Source organism: Gorilla gorilla, chromosome 3 (genome assembly GCF_029281585.2).
Source record: "Gorilla gorilla gorilla isolate KB3781 chromosome 3, NHGRI_mGorGor1-v2.1_pri, whole genome shotgun sequence".
Lineage (NCBI taxonomy): Eukaryota > Metazoa > Chordata > Mammalia > Primates > Hominidae > Gorilla > Gorilla gorilla.
Genome location: NC_073227.2, coordinates 71,627,212 through 71,641,228, shown reverse-complemented (window position 1 = coordinate 71,641,228; position 14,017 = coordinate 71,627,212). Strand labels below are relative to the sequence as shown.

Sequence of the window (14,017 nt, the reverse complement as noted above, 5' to 3'; positions counted from 1 at the left end):
GTACTACTTTGTTCCTAAACATGATTGTGAACCATTTATTAATTTGAATAGAAGGCTATGCTTTTAAAATATTAAACTCCATAAGCACTAATTTGCTAAGTTGATTAGGGAGCATGTTGATATATCAGCTTCAGCTCCAGAAAGCAATTAGTAAGGATGTTTTGAGAACACTGTTGTATGTAATCGGATTTTTAAAATCCATTCATCAATTTCCAAGAATTATCACTGTATGACTGGAAGGACTTGTGGCTGTGAAACCTGAATCTGATTTTGTATTGTTTTGAGAATGGGTTGAGGTGGAACAGGAACAGGAGGAGACAAACAGAAAAGTAATTTTTTAGTGGCTGGGAGGAGGATTTGGATCCATGATGGAGTGATGAAGAGAACAGGGCTTTGGTATCACTCTTTTTTTAAGAAATAACTTTTTTATTGTATATTTTTAAGATACACAACATGATGGTATGGGGTACATATAGATAGTAAGAAGATTACTATAGTGAAGCAAATTAATGTATTCATCATCTCACAAAGTTACGCTTTCTTTGTTTTTGGTTTTGTGATAAGAGCTGTTAACATTTTACCTGGTTTTGAATTGGAGGCTCTGCCTGTAATCCCAGCACTTTGGGAGGCTGAGGCGGGCAGATCTCTTAAGCCCAGGAGTTTGAAACCAGCCTGAGCAACATGGCGAAACCCCATTTCTACAAAAAATACAAAAATTAGCCGGGCATGGTGCCACATGCTTGAGTTGCAGCTACTTGGGAGGCTGAGGCAGGAGGATTGCTTGAGCCCAGGAAGTCGAGGCTTTAGTGAGCTGTGATCGTGCCACTGTGCTCCAGCCTGGGCAACAGAGGGATACCGTGTTTCAAACAAAACAAAACAAAAGATTAAGTGTCACAATTATTAAGTAAAAGGTATGCTAAAGTACTTAAAGCAGTTCTTAGCACATAGTAAGCACATAAATGGTGGCCATAAAAATAATGTTAGCAATTACTTTATTGCTCTCTTTTTCAAGATCTTTTTTATATTATTATATCACCTTTTCTAAGGACTCCATTATTTATTTAACCAGTTTTCTGTTTTGCCATTTTATATTATAATAGCTTATAATAGTGTAAATAGCACTTTTGTTTTTGGCCTGTAGCTATCTATCTCATTTTAAGAAGAGTTCTCAAATGGAAATTACAAGATTTAATCAAGGAATAGATAATTTAAAAAAAATCTATATTGCTAAATGCTTCCTAAAAGAATTGTGCCAATTTACAGTGTGTAATTCAGCATGCTACTTTTACCACACTTGCAAAATTATTGAGTTTAGTTAAAATTAGTTTTGCTATTTTTAATAAGTGAAAAGTGATGTCTTATTTTAATTACTAGTTTAGCTAAACATTTTTTCTACATTTTATTCTCCTTTTTTTCCTGTTACATTAATTATTTTACTATATAGGCATTTAAAAATATTTATGGATTTAAATTTGTCTTCTATGATGTTTTTCTTCTGTTGCTTCTAAAAAGCCTAGAAACTTCCCCTCTGTAGAAGTTTCATAGGAGTCAATTGTTATTTAGTTAAAAATAACATTTTATTGTTAAAATGCTCTTTGATTTATCTGTGATATATAAGAAGACCTAAGGTTATTTTTCTTCAAATACTAAAGAACATTCTTTGAACATTTTTATTAAACATTAGGGCTCTCTTGTTTTCCCTTAATTTATGACACCTTATCACATATATAATTATATATTGGGTCTGTGTATGAACTCACTGTTTATTCCAAATACTTTTAACCTAATAAACATCAAGACTAGTAGATTTAGAAGACTTTTAAGATGGTGATAGATCTTTAAGAGAATTGCTTAAGAGGCAGAAATGGGAGAATCAGTATTTCAAATGTGTGTCCTTTCTCACTTGTGACAGTGATTCTACAAGAGCAAAATAAAATGAAAACCGGCTAGTTAAAATTCTCTTATTGCCAATTAATACTGGAAATCAACCAATTGTCTTTGTAATTCCAAGATGAGGTTCTGTTTTTTTTGTCCAGTAGTTGTAGATAATGGTTTCTTTCTGTCTTATTTCATTCTAATTAGATAAAGGATTCATTAATATCTTCCCCATGATAAACACTACAGTATTTGTAAACGATGGAGAAAATGTAGATTTGATTGTTGAATATGAGGCATTCCCCAAACCTGAACACCAGCAGTGGATCTATATGAACAGAACCTTCACTGATAAATGGGAAGATTATCCCAAGTCTGAGAATGAAAGTAATATCAGGTAAGAAACGGACCTTGCCCTGGGGGATTACACATTACTCCCTTTTCCAGTGGGCTTATCAGATCTTATTTCTGTAACCCGTAAATCCATGAGAAGATACCTGGTAAAGAAGAAAGTCTGGGGCTGCCTTCTATGTCCTCATCCTAGTATTCCATTTTGTTGTGTGTTTAGAGTATGCACGCTCTTGCACACGCATGCACACACACACCTGTGTGCCTCAGTTTTCTCACTTGTAAAATGGAGGACAGTTTTCTAGAGATCTGAGCTTAGTTCAAAGCAGTAACTGGCATGTACTCGGGATACAGCAAGTCTCTTCAGAGAAAAAGGGAAGTTAGTACCTATAATTGTTTCTTAAAGCTGTAAGAAAACTAAGAGCCAAATAGCTTCACTTCAGGCAGTGAACCCATGTTCTTTTACACTAGACCTCTCATTTGATCCTCAAGACATTATAGTAAAAATAGTAGCAATAGTAATACTTCAGGTAAGACATGTGCTTTTTTTCTGAAGCATGGTTCTAAGTACTTTACGTGTATTCACCCACTGACCTGAAGCCTCACAGACTTTGTGAGTAGACATTCTTATTTCCCACCATTTTTATAGAAGAGGAGACAGAGGTACAGAGGGGTGAAGTAATTTGACCAAGACCGAATGGCTAATAAGGGCTAAGTGCCTGGATAGGGTTTTGCTCTATTTTTCCAGTCAGGACTGTTGACTGTTGGAAAAATACGGGTGAGAGATGATAGCTTCCTGGGCCAAGGACTAAAGGTTGGAGGGAAGAGGATAAATTTGGGAGCTCTCCAGGTGATTGAGAGGGCAGGAGAGGCAGGGAGGAGTTGAAGATGCCTTTAGGTTGGGTGGTGAGAGACCATACCATTCAGGGAGAGGAGGAGGAGGGGGAGGGACAAGTTTCTGAGGAAAGGCAGTGACTTTGTTTTGGGGTTTATTGGATTTGAGATTGATAGTGGGATCTTGAGTGGGATTGTTCAGGTAGGAAGTATCTTTTGTCAAACGCCCTAGAAGCAGAGCCTGAGACAGGGATTCTGAGGCAAGTGACTTATGCAGGGAGAGACTGACCAGGGAGTAGGGGAAGAGGCATGGGAGGGAAAGGAGGCAAGTAAGGATGTGGCTCAGATGACCCCAAGCCTCAGTCTTATCCAGGAGCTGAGCGGGGCTTTTGCACCTCTCCAGCTCTCAGACACTTACTGGCTGCAGACCTGGCTGCACGGTCAACTTCTTCCAAGGATTGTGCAAGGGCAATCCTTGGGAGAAGGCTGCAGGCAAGTGTTTGGGGGCATGAAAGTAGCTCTGTAGAGGAGACATGGTACAGAGAACCCTGCGCTGGAAGTAAAGACGTAAAGGTTGTGAGCCAGCAGCCAGCAGCTCAGTGTGAGAGAGTGGGCTGCCCAGGGAGCTTGCATAGTGTGAGAGTTGGCACACCGCCTATGGCAAGTTGGTGTTGTGGCCCATGTGGATCGTGTGGGTCGTGGACTGCCCAGGGTGACACATGTACATCAGAGCCCCTGCCAGTAACCCCGACAGGGTTGTAGGGTGCTCAGTGTACACAGCCCTATATGGCGGTCCTGCAAGAAGTCAGAAGCTTGAGTGGCAAATACTGCCAGGAGCACTGAGAAGTCTCTGGGGTGGAGGAAAACCAGGAGATGGGGGTGTTGCAAGAAGGAAGGTGAGCAGTGTGGACCTCGCTGAGGGCCCAGAGTGTCTGTGTGAGGGCAGTGAGCATGTGCATGCAGGGCAGGTGAGTTCAGGACACTGTGGAGAGCAGGCTCCTGCAGCACTATGGGCAGGGGAGGAAGTGGTATGGGGACAGCCCAGGGTGGTGGGGGGAGGGGGGAGGCGGGAGGCAGTGGGCCAGTGGAGAGGCTGCAGCCTCTGTCAGGTTGCCTTTGTGCTTAACCTTTCCCCACTCTGTGGTCTCTCACAACAGGCGTTGGTCCCAGATGGAATATGTGTGTGCGTGTTTATGTATTTGTTAATGTGGATTTTGCTAATACTTACTGAATTAAATGAGTTATATTTTTCCTCAAACAGGCATAGATTTCCAGGTAGAAACTGAAAAAGACATGCCTTCCAAGGCATGCTATCCACAGGTGATTGACTAGTTGTCTTTTCTTTGTAGATACGTAAGTGAACTTCATCTAACGAGATTAAAAGGCACCGAAGGAGGCACTTACACATTCCTAGTGTCCAACTCTGATGTCAATGCTTCCATAGCATTTAATGTTTATGTGAATAGTAAGTAACATGAAGGGCTCCTTTTAATTTTTTATTCTTTTAAAGTTGTGGCTCGTGTTTGTAACAGCTGCAAGGACTCAACTTGTGTACTATGTAAATAACGTTTCATGATAATCTTGACCTTCACAGAGACTTCGTGGTTTGGTGGTTAGAGTGTGTCAAAAAACCAGTTCCTTGTCCTACATTTCACTGATCACATGACCTTGTAGAAGTTGCTCAAATTCTGCGTGCTGCCTTTGAAGTAAACAGAGGAGCCAAACAAGTTGAACATACAGTTGTTTGAGGGAAAATGTATTATTGATTGTTGGAATGGGGGGCTAGTGGTTGAATAGGAGCTGAATTACTGCGTTAGGTAGGGAAGAGATGCTATCGAGCCCTGACGTGATTTCTTTGTTCAGTGCTGTCTCGTTTGAGGCTGTGATGTTATTTGTGTTTAGATTGTTCTTCCACTGAGACAAATGCAATACTGACAGGCCCATGGCTCACTACTGAGTACCATGTGGTATGTGGGAGAAGGTAGCAGATGGTTTAGGATGGGAGATGGCCATGGGCACCTGAGCACCCGAGTCCTGCACTGCTGGGGTCCTACCGACCCCACTCCTACAGCCCACTATGTCTTAGAGAAATGTCTGCTCTGAAGTTGAGGCCAAGGGAGCCCGATCATGAGCTGGACCTTTTGCCAAGTGCAGGGCTTCTTCCTGGCTCCACTCTGGGCCCCGTGTGCATTTCCAAGGAAGGTGCCTCCCACACCATACCTGCTAGTGCAAGGAAGGCCCCCAAAGACTAGGAGTTCCAAGGGAGTAGCCCAATAAATGACTATTGGAATTGGCTTTCCTGGGTGTGTGGAGGATGAGGAGACACCTGGAATATTTCATAGAAAAGAGCTTAGGCGTTATGCTGGGCACTTTATGTGTGTTGGGTTATAGGGTGTTGTGGGAACAAAGGACTGGGGCCAATTCCTTGTCTTGAAGGAGCTTACTTTCTGTACGAGGTGTTGTGGTTTTGTTTTGTTTTGTTTTTGAGACAGAGTCTCTCGCTCTCTCTCCCTGGCTGGAGTGCAGTGACATGATCTCGATTCACTGCAACCTCCACCTCCCAGGTTCAAGTGATTCTCCTGCCACAGCCTCTTGAGTATCTGGGACTACAGGCATGCCACCACACCCAGCTGATTTCTGTATTTTTAGTAGAGATGGGGTTTCACCATGTTGGCCAAGATGGTCTTGAACTCCCGACCACAAGTGATCACCCGCTTCAGCCTCCCAAAGTGCTGGGATTATAGGCATGAGCCACCGTGCCCAGCTAGATGTTTTGTTTGTTTGCTTTTGAGACAAACATGTTTTTGTTTTCAAACATGTTGACAAACATGTTGAGCCAGCATCTGTCTCTGTCACCCAGGCTGGAGTGATCATAGCTCACTATATCCTCGTACTCCTAGGCTCAAGAGATCCTTCCGCTTCAGCTTACCAAGTAGCTGGGAGTACAGGCATGCACCACCACGCACAGCTAATTTTTAAATGTTTTTTAGAGATGGGGGTCTTGCTTTGTTGCCTAGACTGGTCTTGAATTCCTGGACTAAAGCGACCCTTCTGCCTTGTCCTCCCAAAGCACTGGGATTACAGGAGTGAGCCACAACGCTCAACCTGTGCGAAGTGATTTTACATAATTGTCTTATTTGATGCTACAGCTCAGGAAAGATGGTAGGGTGGGTGGTGTAAGCCAATGAAAAGAAATAGCTGGACAGATTTTTTATTGCTAATCCAGAGTCTTTTGACTATGAACATTTCAAAAATTGTGTTTTCTGAATAAGACATTCATATGAGTTTAGATGAAGAAGGTCACATTCATGTAATTACTTTATTTATTACATATCTTTATTACTGGCCTTCCCAGAATCCTAATATGCTAATGTGACTTTGCCAGAGGGGGCCATGGGATAGGATGTATATATCCCAAACTCGTTTGATCACACAGTTCTCCCTTTTCAAGGGAAACATTAATTATTATCTGAGTTCCAGCAAACAGTTTTGATTACATAGCATTTCACTGGTCCTCAATTCAAGTATCTCTAGATTAATTTCAATGTGAATCAGAAAGTAATAGTATATAGAGGCTGGACGCGGTGGCTCACGCCTGTAATCCCAGCACTTTGGGAGGCCGAAGCAGGTGGATAACCTGAGGTTGGGAGTTCGAGACCAGCCTGGCCAACATGGTGAAACCCCTTCTCTACTAAAAATAGAAAAATTCAGCTGGTTGCGATGATGAGTGTGTGTAATCCCAGCTACTTGGGAGGCTGAGGCAGGAGAATCACTTGAAACTCATCCTGGGAGACAGAGGTTGCAGTGAGCTGAGATCGCACCGTTGCACTCCAGCCTGGGCGACAGAACGAGAGTCCGTCTCAAAAAAAAAAAAAAAAAGATAATAGTATATAGAGCTTAGTATATTACCCATGGACAAAATTACCTGCTTCTGAAAAGTCTTAATGTTCATCTCATTTAAGAGATGACCGTAGGTAAATCGGTATCCTTGCAAGCATAATATGCATATTGTTCATACAGAATTTTATTGTGTCTGCTCTTGTGTGATGCTTCTCAACCTTTCTATGTTAAAAGACTTTCTTTTCTAAGATTCCCAATACATTGTGGATCAATACTTCTTGTAAAATATAGTAAAAACCAATTACTGGAAAAGTGAAATGAAAAAGAACAATATACAAAATACAAGCTCGGGTTTTTTTATTTTTTAGATTCAATAGATATAACAATTACTCTTTGTCAAATTGCTCCTCCTCAGTGCTTCTTCTCAGTTTCTGTATTTATCTCTCCTGTGCACCAGCAACAGCAGATCGTGGGTGGGGCCCACTCCACAGACCTCACTTTGAGAGCTCAGTGGTTGGGAATTTTATGAAGTGAGGTACTTTGTGTTACCACTGTTCCCCTGGCTTTAAGTCCAAAGGGGTGTTTAAATGTGTCTCTTTTCTTCTTTTTTCATGCTTCCATTTGCCAGTGTGTGGTCTGCCAGTTGGTCATGAGATATTGACCTCAGGAAGATGTTTCTGACTTTTCTCTGGTGGGGGCAAAATTGCTACTAGGCTAATTTGCCATTCCAGCAGGCTCAGTTTTAATCAGTGCTGCTGGTGAACCCATGCTTATTTGAAACTAGATAGGATATGTTGTTAACCTTCCAAAAGGATATCTTCTTGGATTGCCCGTAAGTAGGAGGTCTTTTCTGCATTCTAGGGTGTGGGTCTCTAATACCCACCCAGTACTTCCTGAGGTCCCGCTGTATTTCACTGGATATACAGATGAGGATCATGTTGGTCCTGACCTCAAGCTCTTCAGAAAGTCTTTTCCTTGATGTTAGTTTGTTACAAATAGCAAACTGACAAAGGCATTTATTTCACTTACCTAACACGTTGGATTTCTTGATTTGCAAACGTTTGGACAGAGGTAGTAGCATTTATGTTTGAGCTTTAAACTGTCTATGAGGTACGTCCCATTTGCTCTTTACAGATATAGTTAGCTGATTTGTTGATTTTTTTAATTGAAAAAAAATCTAGTTAACATTATTATGTGGTAGTATTTTTAAAAATTTTATTTCAATAGTTTTTGGGGAACAGATGGGTTTTAGTTACATAGATAAGTTCTTTCATGGTGATTTCTGAGATTTTGGTGCACCCGTCACCCAAGCAGTGTACACTATACCCGTGTATAGTCTTTATCCCTCACCCCCTCCCACCCTTCTTCCTAGGTCCCCAAAGTTCATTCTGTCATTCTCATGATTTTGCATCCTCATTGCTTAGCTCATGAGGTAGGATTTTTTTCATGTTAAATTTTAAAATCAAAAGCTAAAAGAATTCTACAATTTTAAACTTAGAATAGTTGTGGCCTTTTTGACATCATTTTAGCTGAGCCAGTTACATATGTAGGTGTACTGTATGGTTTATTTTGTAAATAAGCTGAGCCTCAAGGACAAAAGGGATTGTGTTCTGCAAAAATCAGAATTGATAAAAATCAGAATAATGAATGCATAGTGTTTCTTAGTGCACAAATTCAGCCTACTTTTACTCTGTGACACTAATGCGTAATTGCTTAATAGATTCATCTGCAAGAAATGCTATTGAAAATCCTTGATTTGGCATGGTTAAATGTTTGGCGGTTGAAAAATCTATTTGTTTTGAAAATTCCACATGTAAATTTCAGTATATTGAATGTGGGGAAGGGGCATGTTTTAATTGCTTATATGGTAGACTTTAAAAAAATATTGTGCTCTGACAATTTGTGTTAAGAAAACACGTATATAACATGTTAAGCTTGAAAATGTTCTAATACTGTTTCTAAATCAAGCCATGATTTACATGGGCCTATTAAACTGACTCAGTGACATTTAAGGTGGTTTATAATGGCCAAGAGCCATTATAACATGGTTGCCATCTTTGAGTAGAACTTCTAGTGGAAACTGATAGGAATTTTCATTAAAAAACAAAGCAAAACCAAAAATTAGTGATTATATCTGCATTGAATTTGCATTACTCTAATTACTTTTGAAATTGCTTATCCAAGATGTGTATAGACATCAAATTCTTAGATCTGAAATGTTTGATATCCTTCAGCGAAAATGGTGATTTGTTTTTCTTGGAAATGAAAATCAGGAAAAAAGTAGAGTTTTGAAACCTTACCTCAAAGTGCTTTCTTAATAGGCATTACCGTTTCCAAAACTCTTGGAAATATTAGAAAAAAATGACATTGGCAAGATGCTATGGGTAGCTTATGCTACTTATTTAGGAACTGATGGCCTCTTTGGTTATATTAAATGTCACACAATGAGGTTTTTTTGCCAGATCCAGGACAAATAAAAGGCCAAATATGCACTTTAATCCTAATATATCCATTTGGCTTTTTTCCCCACTCCATCTAGTATTTCTTGAATAAATAACAAACTTTATAGTGGACTTAAAGGATAATCAGTAAAGTAAATATTTTGTAGGTTTATTTTGGCTTCAATTTTAAATACCCATGTGAATCCTGAAATAATTTACATAGTTGTAGAAATAAATTATGGTTGATATGATAAACCAGTTGTTTTTCAAACCTTTGGAATAATTTTAAGAAGATCCTGTAACCTTAAAGTGGATAGTTCAAAACATGATCTGGTAGCATTTCCAGGGCGGTATTATGCATTTAAAATATGTGGCAAATGGTATTTACGGATCATAAATAGATCCCTCTCCCATTTTGAAGGCTTATCCTTTAATGACGAGCTTCAGCCAGTGTGGTGGGAGTACTGTGATCCTCACGTGGTGGTGACGGGGAGGCAGACATTGAGAACTGAAGGGCTCCCTTTGATCATTAGCCTTACATAGGATGCCTTTAATGTTGAGCTAGATTGGAAGCCCAAGTGACTGCTGAAGTGCACCAAATTAACTAAGAAGTCACCAATTTCACTCCATTTATGGAAGGGTATTAACAGGGGGTTGAGAAACAATTTAAGGAAATGTTAAATAATGTATTATTTCCAAATCACTGCATCATATAATTAACATCCTACCTGTTGTTAGCAATTATTTATAGGTCATACAGTATACCAAAATCAGCCAAAGCAATAAATCACCCAGAATAAGGCTTCTCGATGAGAAAGATCCCCTTTGACCATGTATGCAAAGTCTGGGCTACCTTTTAGTATTTTTGGTCACAGTTAAATCCAGTTATGGATGGTGGAACCAATTCTAGGGAGAAGCTCCTGCAGATAAAGCACATAGCCATCTAGCTTTTGGCCAGCCAACCAGAAATGATCACAGGTAGACTATCAGTGCATTTGTGTTGCTGTTAAAAAAAAAAAAATGCCCAGGGCTGGGTGATTTGTAAAGAAAAGAGGTTTATTTGGCTCACAGTTCTGCAGGATGTAAGAAACATCTGCTTCTGGTGAGGGCTTCAGGAAGCTTCCACTCATGGTGGAAGTGGAAGGGGAACAGGCATCACATGGCAAGAAAGGAGGAAAGAGAGAGAGGAGAAGAAGGGTGCCAGGTTGTTTTTAAAAATCGGATCTCGAGGGAGCTAATAGTGTGAGGAGTCACTCATTACCTCTAGTACAGCACCAGGCTAATCATGAAAGATCTGTCCCCATGACCCAGACACCTCCCATCAGGCCCCACCTCCAGTATTCAGGATCAGTTTTTAAACATGAGATTTGAAGGGGACAAATATTCAAACTGTATCATAGACCCGTGAAGCCAGCCATATAGATGGCTCCACCTGTTTGCCAGCTCTCTGGGTCACCCACCTGGCTGGAATCTCCAACTGCCTTTATCCAGAGTAAAATAATAATGGCAGTCTTGCCTGCAAGGACTGCTCAGATTTGGTCCTTAAGGCCACTGTGCCCTTCAGTAAGATCCTCACAAAACAGAGCAAAGTTACTAGAACTTCAACTTTTTTGGAAGATGGCAATGTCTTCCCACCACTTAACCTATTAGCTTTTTCTTTCCATTTTTTAAAAAAATAGTAGGACCTTTCAAACACATGCGTGTCCAAACCATACTTGTGTTAGAGGCCACAAATTTGAAGACTTGCTGTTAATTTTTGCTTGAAAGTCTTTGCTTTTCAGTGTTTTCCCCATTAGGTGGATACTATTAGCGTGACTTCCTCTTATAGTAAATAATTGTAAATTTTAAACATTAAATAAAGTGCTGAATAGAACTCCTTTCTGATTTATTTACTTGCTTTTGAGAGTTTGCTCTAAGGCTGCAACAGTAACTGGAACATAGCTTCGTTTGTGTGAACATTTGTATACTGCATATGTTTTTAAATTAAAACAATTTTTTCTTATTACAAAAGCATTATGTGAAGGGTAGAACAATTAGAAAATGTAAATAAGCAAAAATAAAAATCAAGTTTTATTTTTACTTTTTATGTTTATTTACTTTTTATAGGTTACCATTACTAATATTCTTTATTATACATTCCTCCAGACCGTTAATTTTTTTTAAATAAAAATGAGGTCATATTGCTTTATAACCTGGATTTTTGGTGCTGCACAACAAAAGCATTGTGAATATCTTTCTATAACATCATTTTGGCATCTCAGTGTATGGATCTTTTATAATTTCTTTAGCCCATGCCTGATGCAATTTTGAGACATCCAGGAGCAAGGCGGGACTCTGAAATGATGTGACTGAATTTTAAAAGAAACCTGTCAGATGATTATTTAAAGTTTATAATTATCTTGTTTAATGTCTAATGAGTGACCTTGCTTAAGTGGCTGGAAGTTAATAAGGTTATCATCTGTTGTTATCTTTCATGCTCTGTGTCTTCAACATACGATATGGCAGATATACTGTGCTGGCTTTCAGGACAGTTCTAAATTAAGGAATAATTTTCAGATCTTCTTAGTGTGGTAGCTAATCTATGTAAAAATCATTGCTTGTCTTTTCACATTAATCTTTTTATAGATAATATGTGTTCATTTGAGATATCTGACAGTGTTTGAACTCTGTTTGTGTTTTCTGTTCCTGAACTTGAAATGAGTTTGTGTTCTCAAATTGCTTGGGAATTATGAATGTTGTTTTTGATGTGACACTCTAATATCTCTTTCTCCTTATAAAGAGAATGTCTGTGGAGGCAAGAATTGTTATAGATGTTTAAATTGGAAAAAAAAAGATATAATGGCAACCTACTTTTAAAGTAGAACTTGATTCTCTTCTGTTCTGAAAAAATTTAGCAGATGTAGCTCTGAACTAAGCTAAACATCTTTCCCTCCTCAAAGGTTGGCGTCATTACTCTTCCTCCCTATCTCATAAGAAAGTTGGTCTGGTGGGTGTGTTGCTAAGTTAGGGGCCTTGATGTAAACACTGAACCTGTAAGAGAACCAGGTAAACTGTCTGGATCCATAGCCCTTGGTTGCCCCTGTTTGTGTGGTTTGGCCATTTTTTTATGTTGATGGTGGAAAAGCAGGAGAAACAGGTTTAGGTATGTAGCCATGTAAACTTCTGCTGGAATTGACTCTAAACTTGGGTACATAGACTTCGCTAAAAGCAGTGAGTGGTCCCTTTTATATTGTGGAACTTCCACTCTGTGGAGATTTTCTTTTCAGTTGAGCCACTTGTTTTTACATCAAATTAGCTTCCTTCATTTACAGATGTATGCAAGGTCACCTGTAATGTAGTGAAATTTAAATTAATCCAAGAATAGGGACATAATGTTTCCATGGGCATTCTGTCAATACCCTTCTCCTCCACTTCTGAATTATGTTGCAAAATGAATTAGCTACTTTTCCAGAGTAGGAAAAAAGAGGATTTTGTCCCATGCCTGCACTCCTTGGCAGCAAGCAGAGTGGCATTGTGATGTGTGTACAGGTCTTCCTCCCCACGGCTGGGTGATACAGCAATGGTGCTCCTGTAAGTTGAGCAGTGATTCTGGCTGAAGAAGTCTCTCCAAGTAGTTTCATCATTTTTCAACGTAATCTTGTGATTGGGATATCTTTTTGATTGCTGTTTAGAACAGGGGTTGGTAGAACTATAGCCTGCTGGCCAGAATTGGCCTGTAGCCTGTTTTTGTTTTGTTTTGTTTTTTGCTTTTGAGACAGAGTCTTGTTCTGTCGCCTAAGCTGTAGTGCAGTGGCACAATCTTGGCTCACTGCAACCTCCACTTCCCAGGTTCAAGCAGTTCTCCTGCCTCAGCCTCCCGAGTAGCTGGTATTACAGGCACCTGCCACCATGCCTGGCTTATTTTTGTATTTTTAGTAGAGATGGGGTTTCACCACGTTGGCCAGGCTGGTCTTTCTCCTGCCTTGGCCTCCCAAAGTGCTGGGATTACAAGCGTGAGCCGCTGCACCCGGCCTATAACCTGTTTTTGAATGGCTCACAAACTAAGAACGTCATTGAATTTATTTCTGATTAGTTTTAAAAAATCAGGAGATTTCATGAGACATGAGAATACAACTCAAATGTTAGTGTCCACAAGGAAAGTTTTATTGAAAACAGCCATGCCTATTTGATTATATAATGTCTATGGGCACATTTGTACTACAGCTGCAGAGCTGAGTTGCAGGAAAGACCTTATGGCCCACAAATCTAAAATATTTACCTGAAATATTTATCTCGCCCTTTATAGTAAAAGTTTGCTGAGCCCTAGTTGAGAAAATCACTTCATTAAGAGAATGATTTTTTTTCTTTTTAAAATGACAGTCACTGTTAAAATAAATAGGTACAGGAGATTGTAGTTGAAGTTTTATTTTGTTTGTTAAATAAACTTCTGTTAGTGTCCATATGCCAATTTCTGGATATCTTTAAGAATGTATAAGACACAGTATATGTCCAAAATATCTATTCTGGGAATTTTTAAAAAAGTATAATATTCCTTTTATAAGTAAGGTTATTTTTCTACTCCAATTTTAGCTGACTTAAATTTCTTTATTATAATGGTATTATGGCACAAGTGTAGGTTTTACACAGACCAAAACCGGGATAGTGAAAAATTCCAGAAAAGCATTGCTTCATTGCCTTTA

The 14,017-nt window shown here is 39.4% G+C and overlaps 1 protein-coding gene across 8 annotated transcripts in view; it reads left to right on the top strand.

Annotated features, from left to right (window-relative positions):
• Positions 1-14,017, top strand: part of KIT (KIT proto-oncogene, receptor tyrosine kinase) — an 82,603-nt gene that overhangs the window by 46,983 nt on the left and 21,603 nt on the right. For all 8 annotated transcript variants that reach the window (XM_004038686.3, XM_019025975.3, XM_019025978.3 and 5 more), the window contains exons 6-7: positions 2,083-2,272; positions 4,407-4,522. In XM_004038686.3, coding sequence (XP_004038734.1) covers positions 2,083-2,272; positions 4,407-4,522 — 306 coding nt within the window. The remainder of the gene's footprint in view (positions 1-2,082; positions 2,273-4,406; positions 4,523-14,017) is intronic.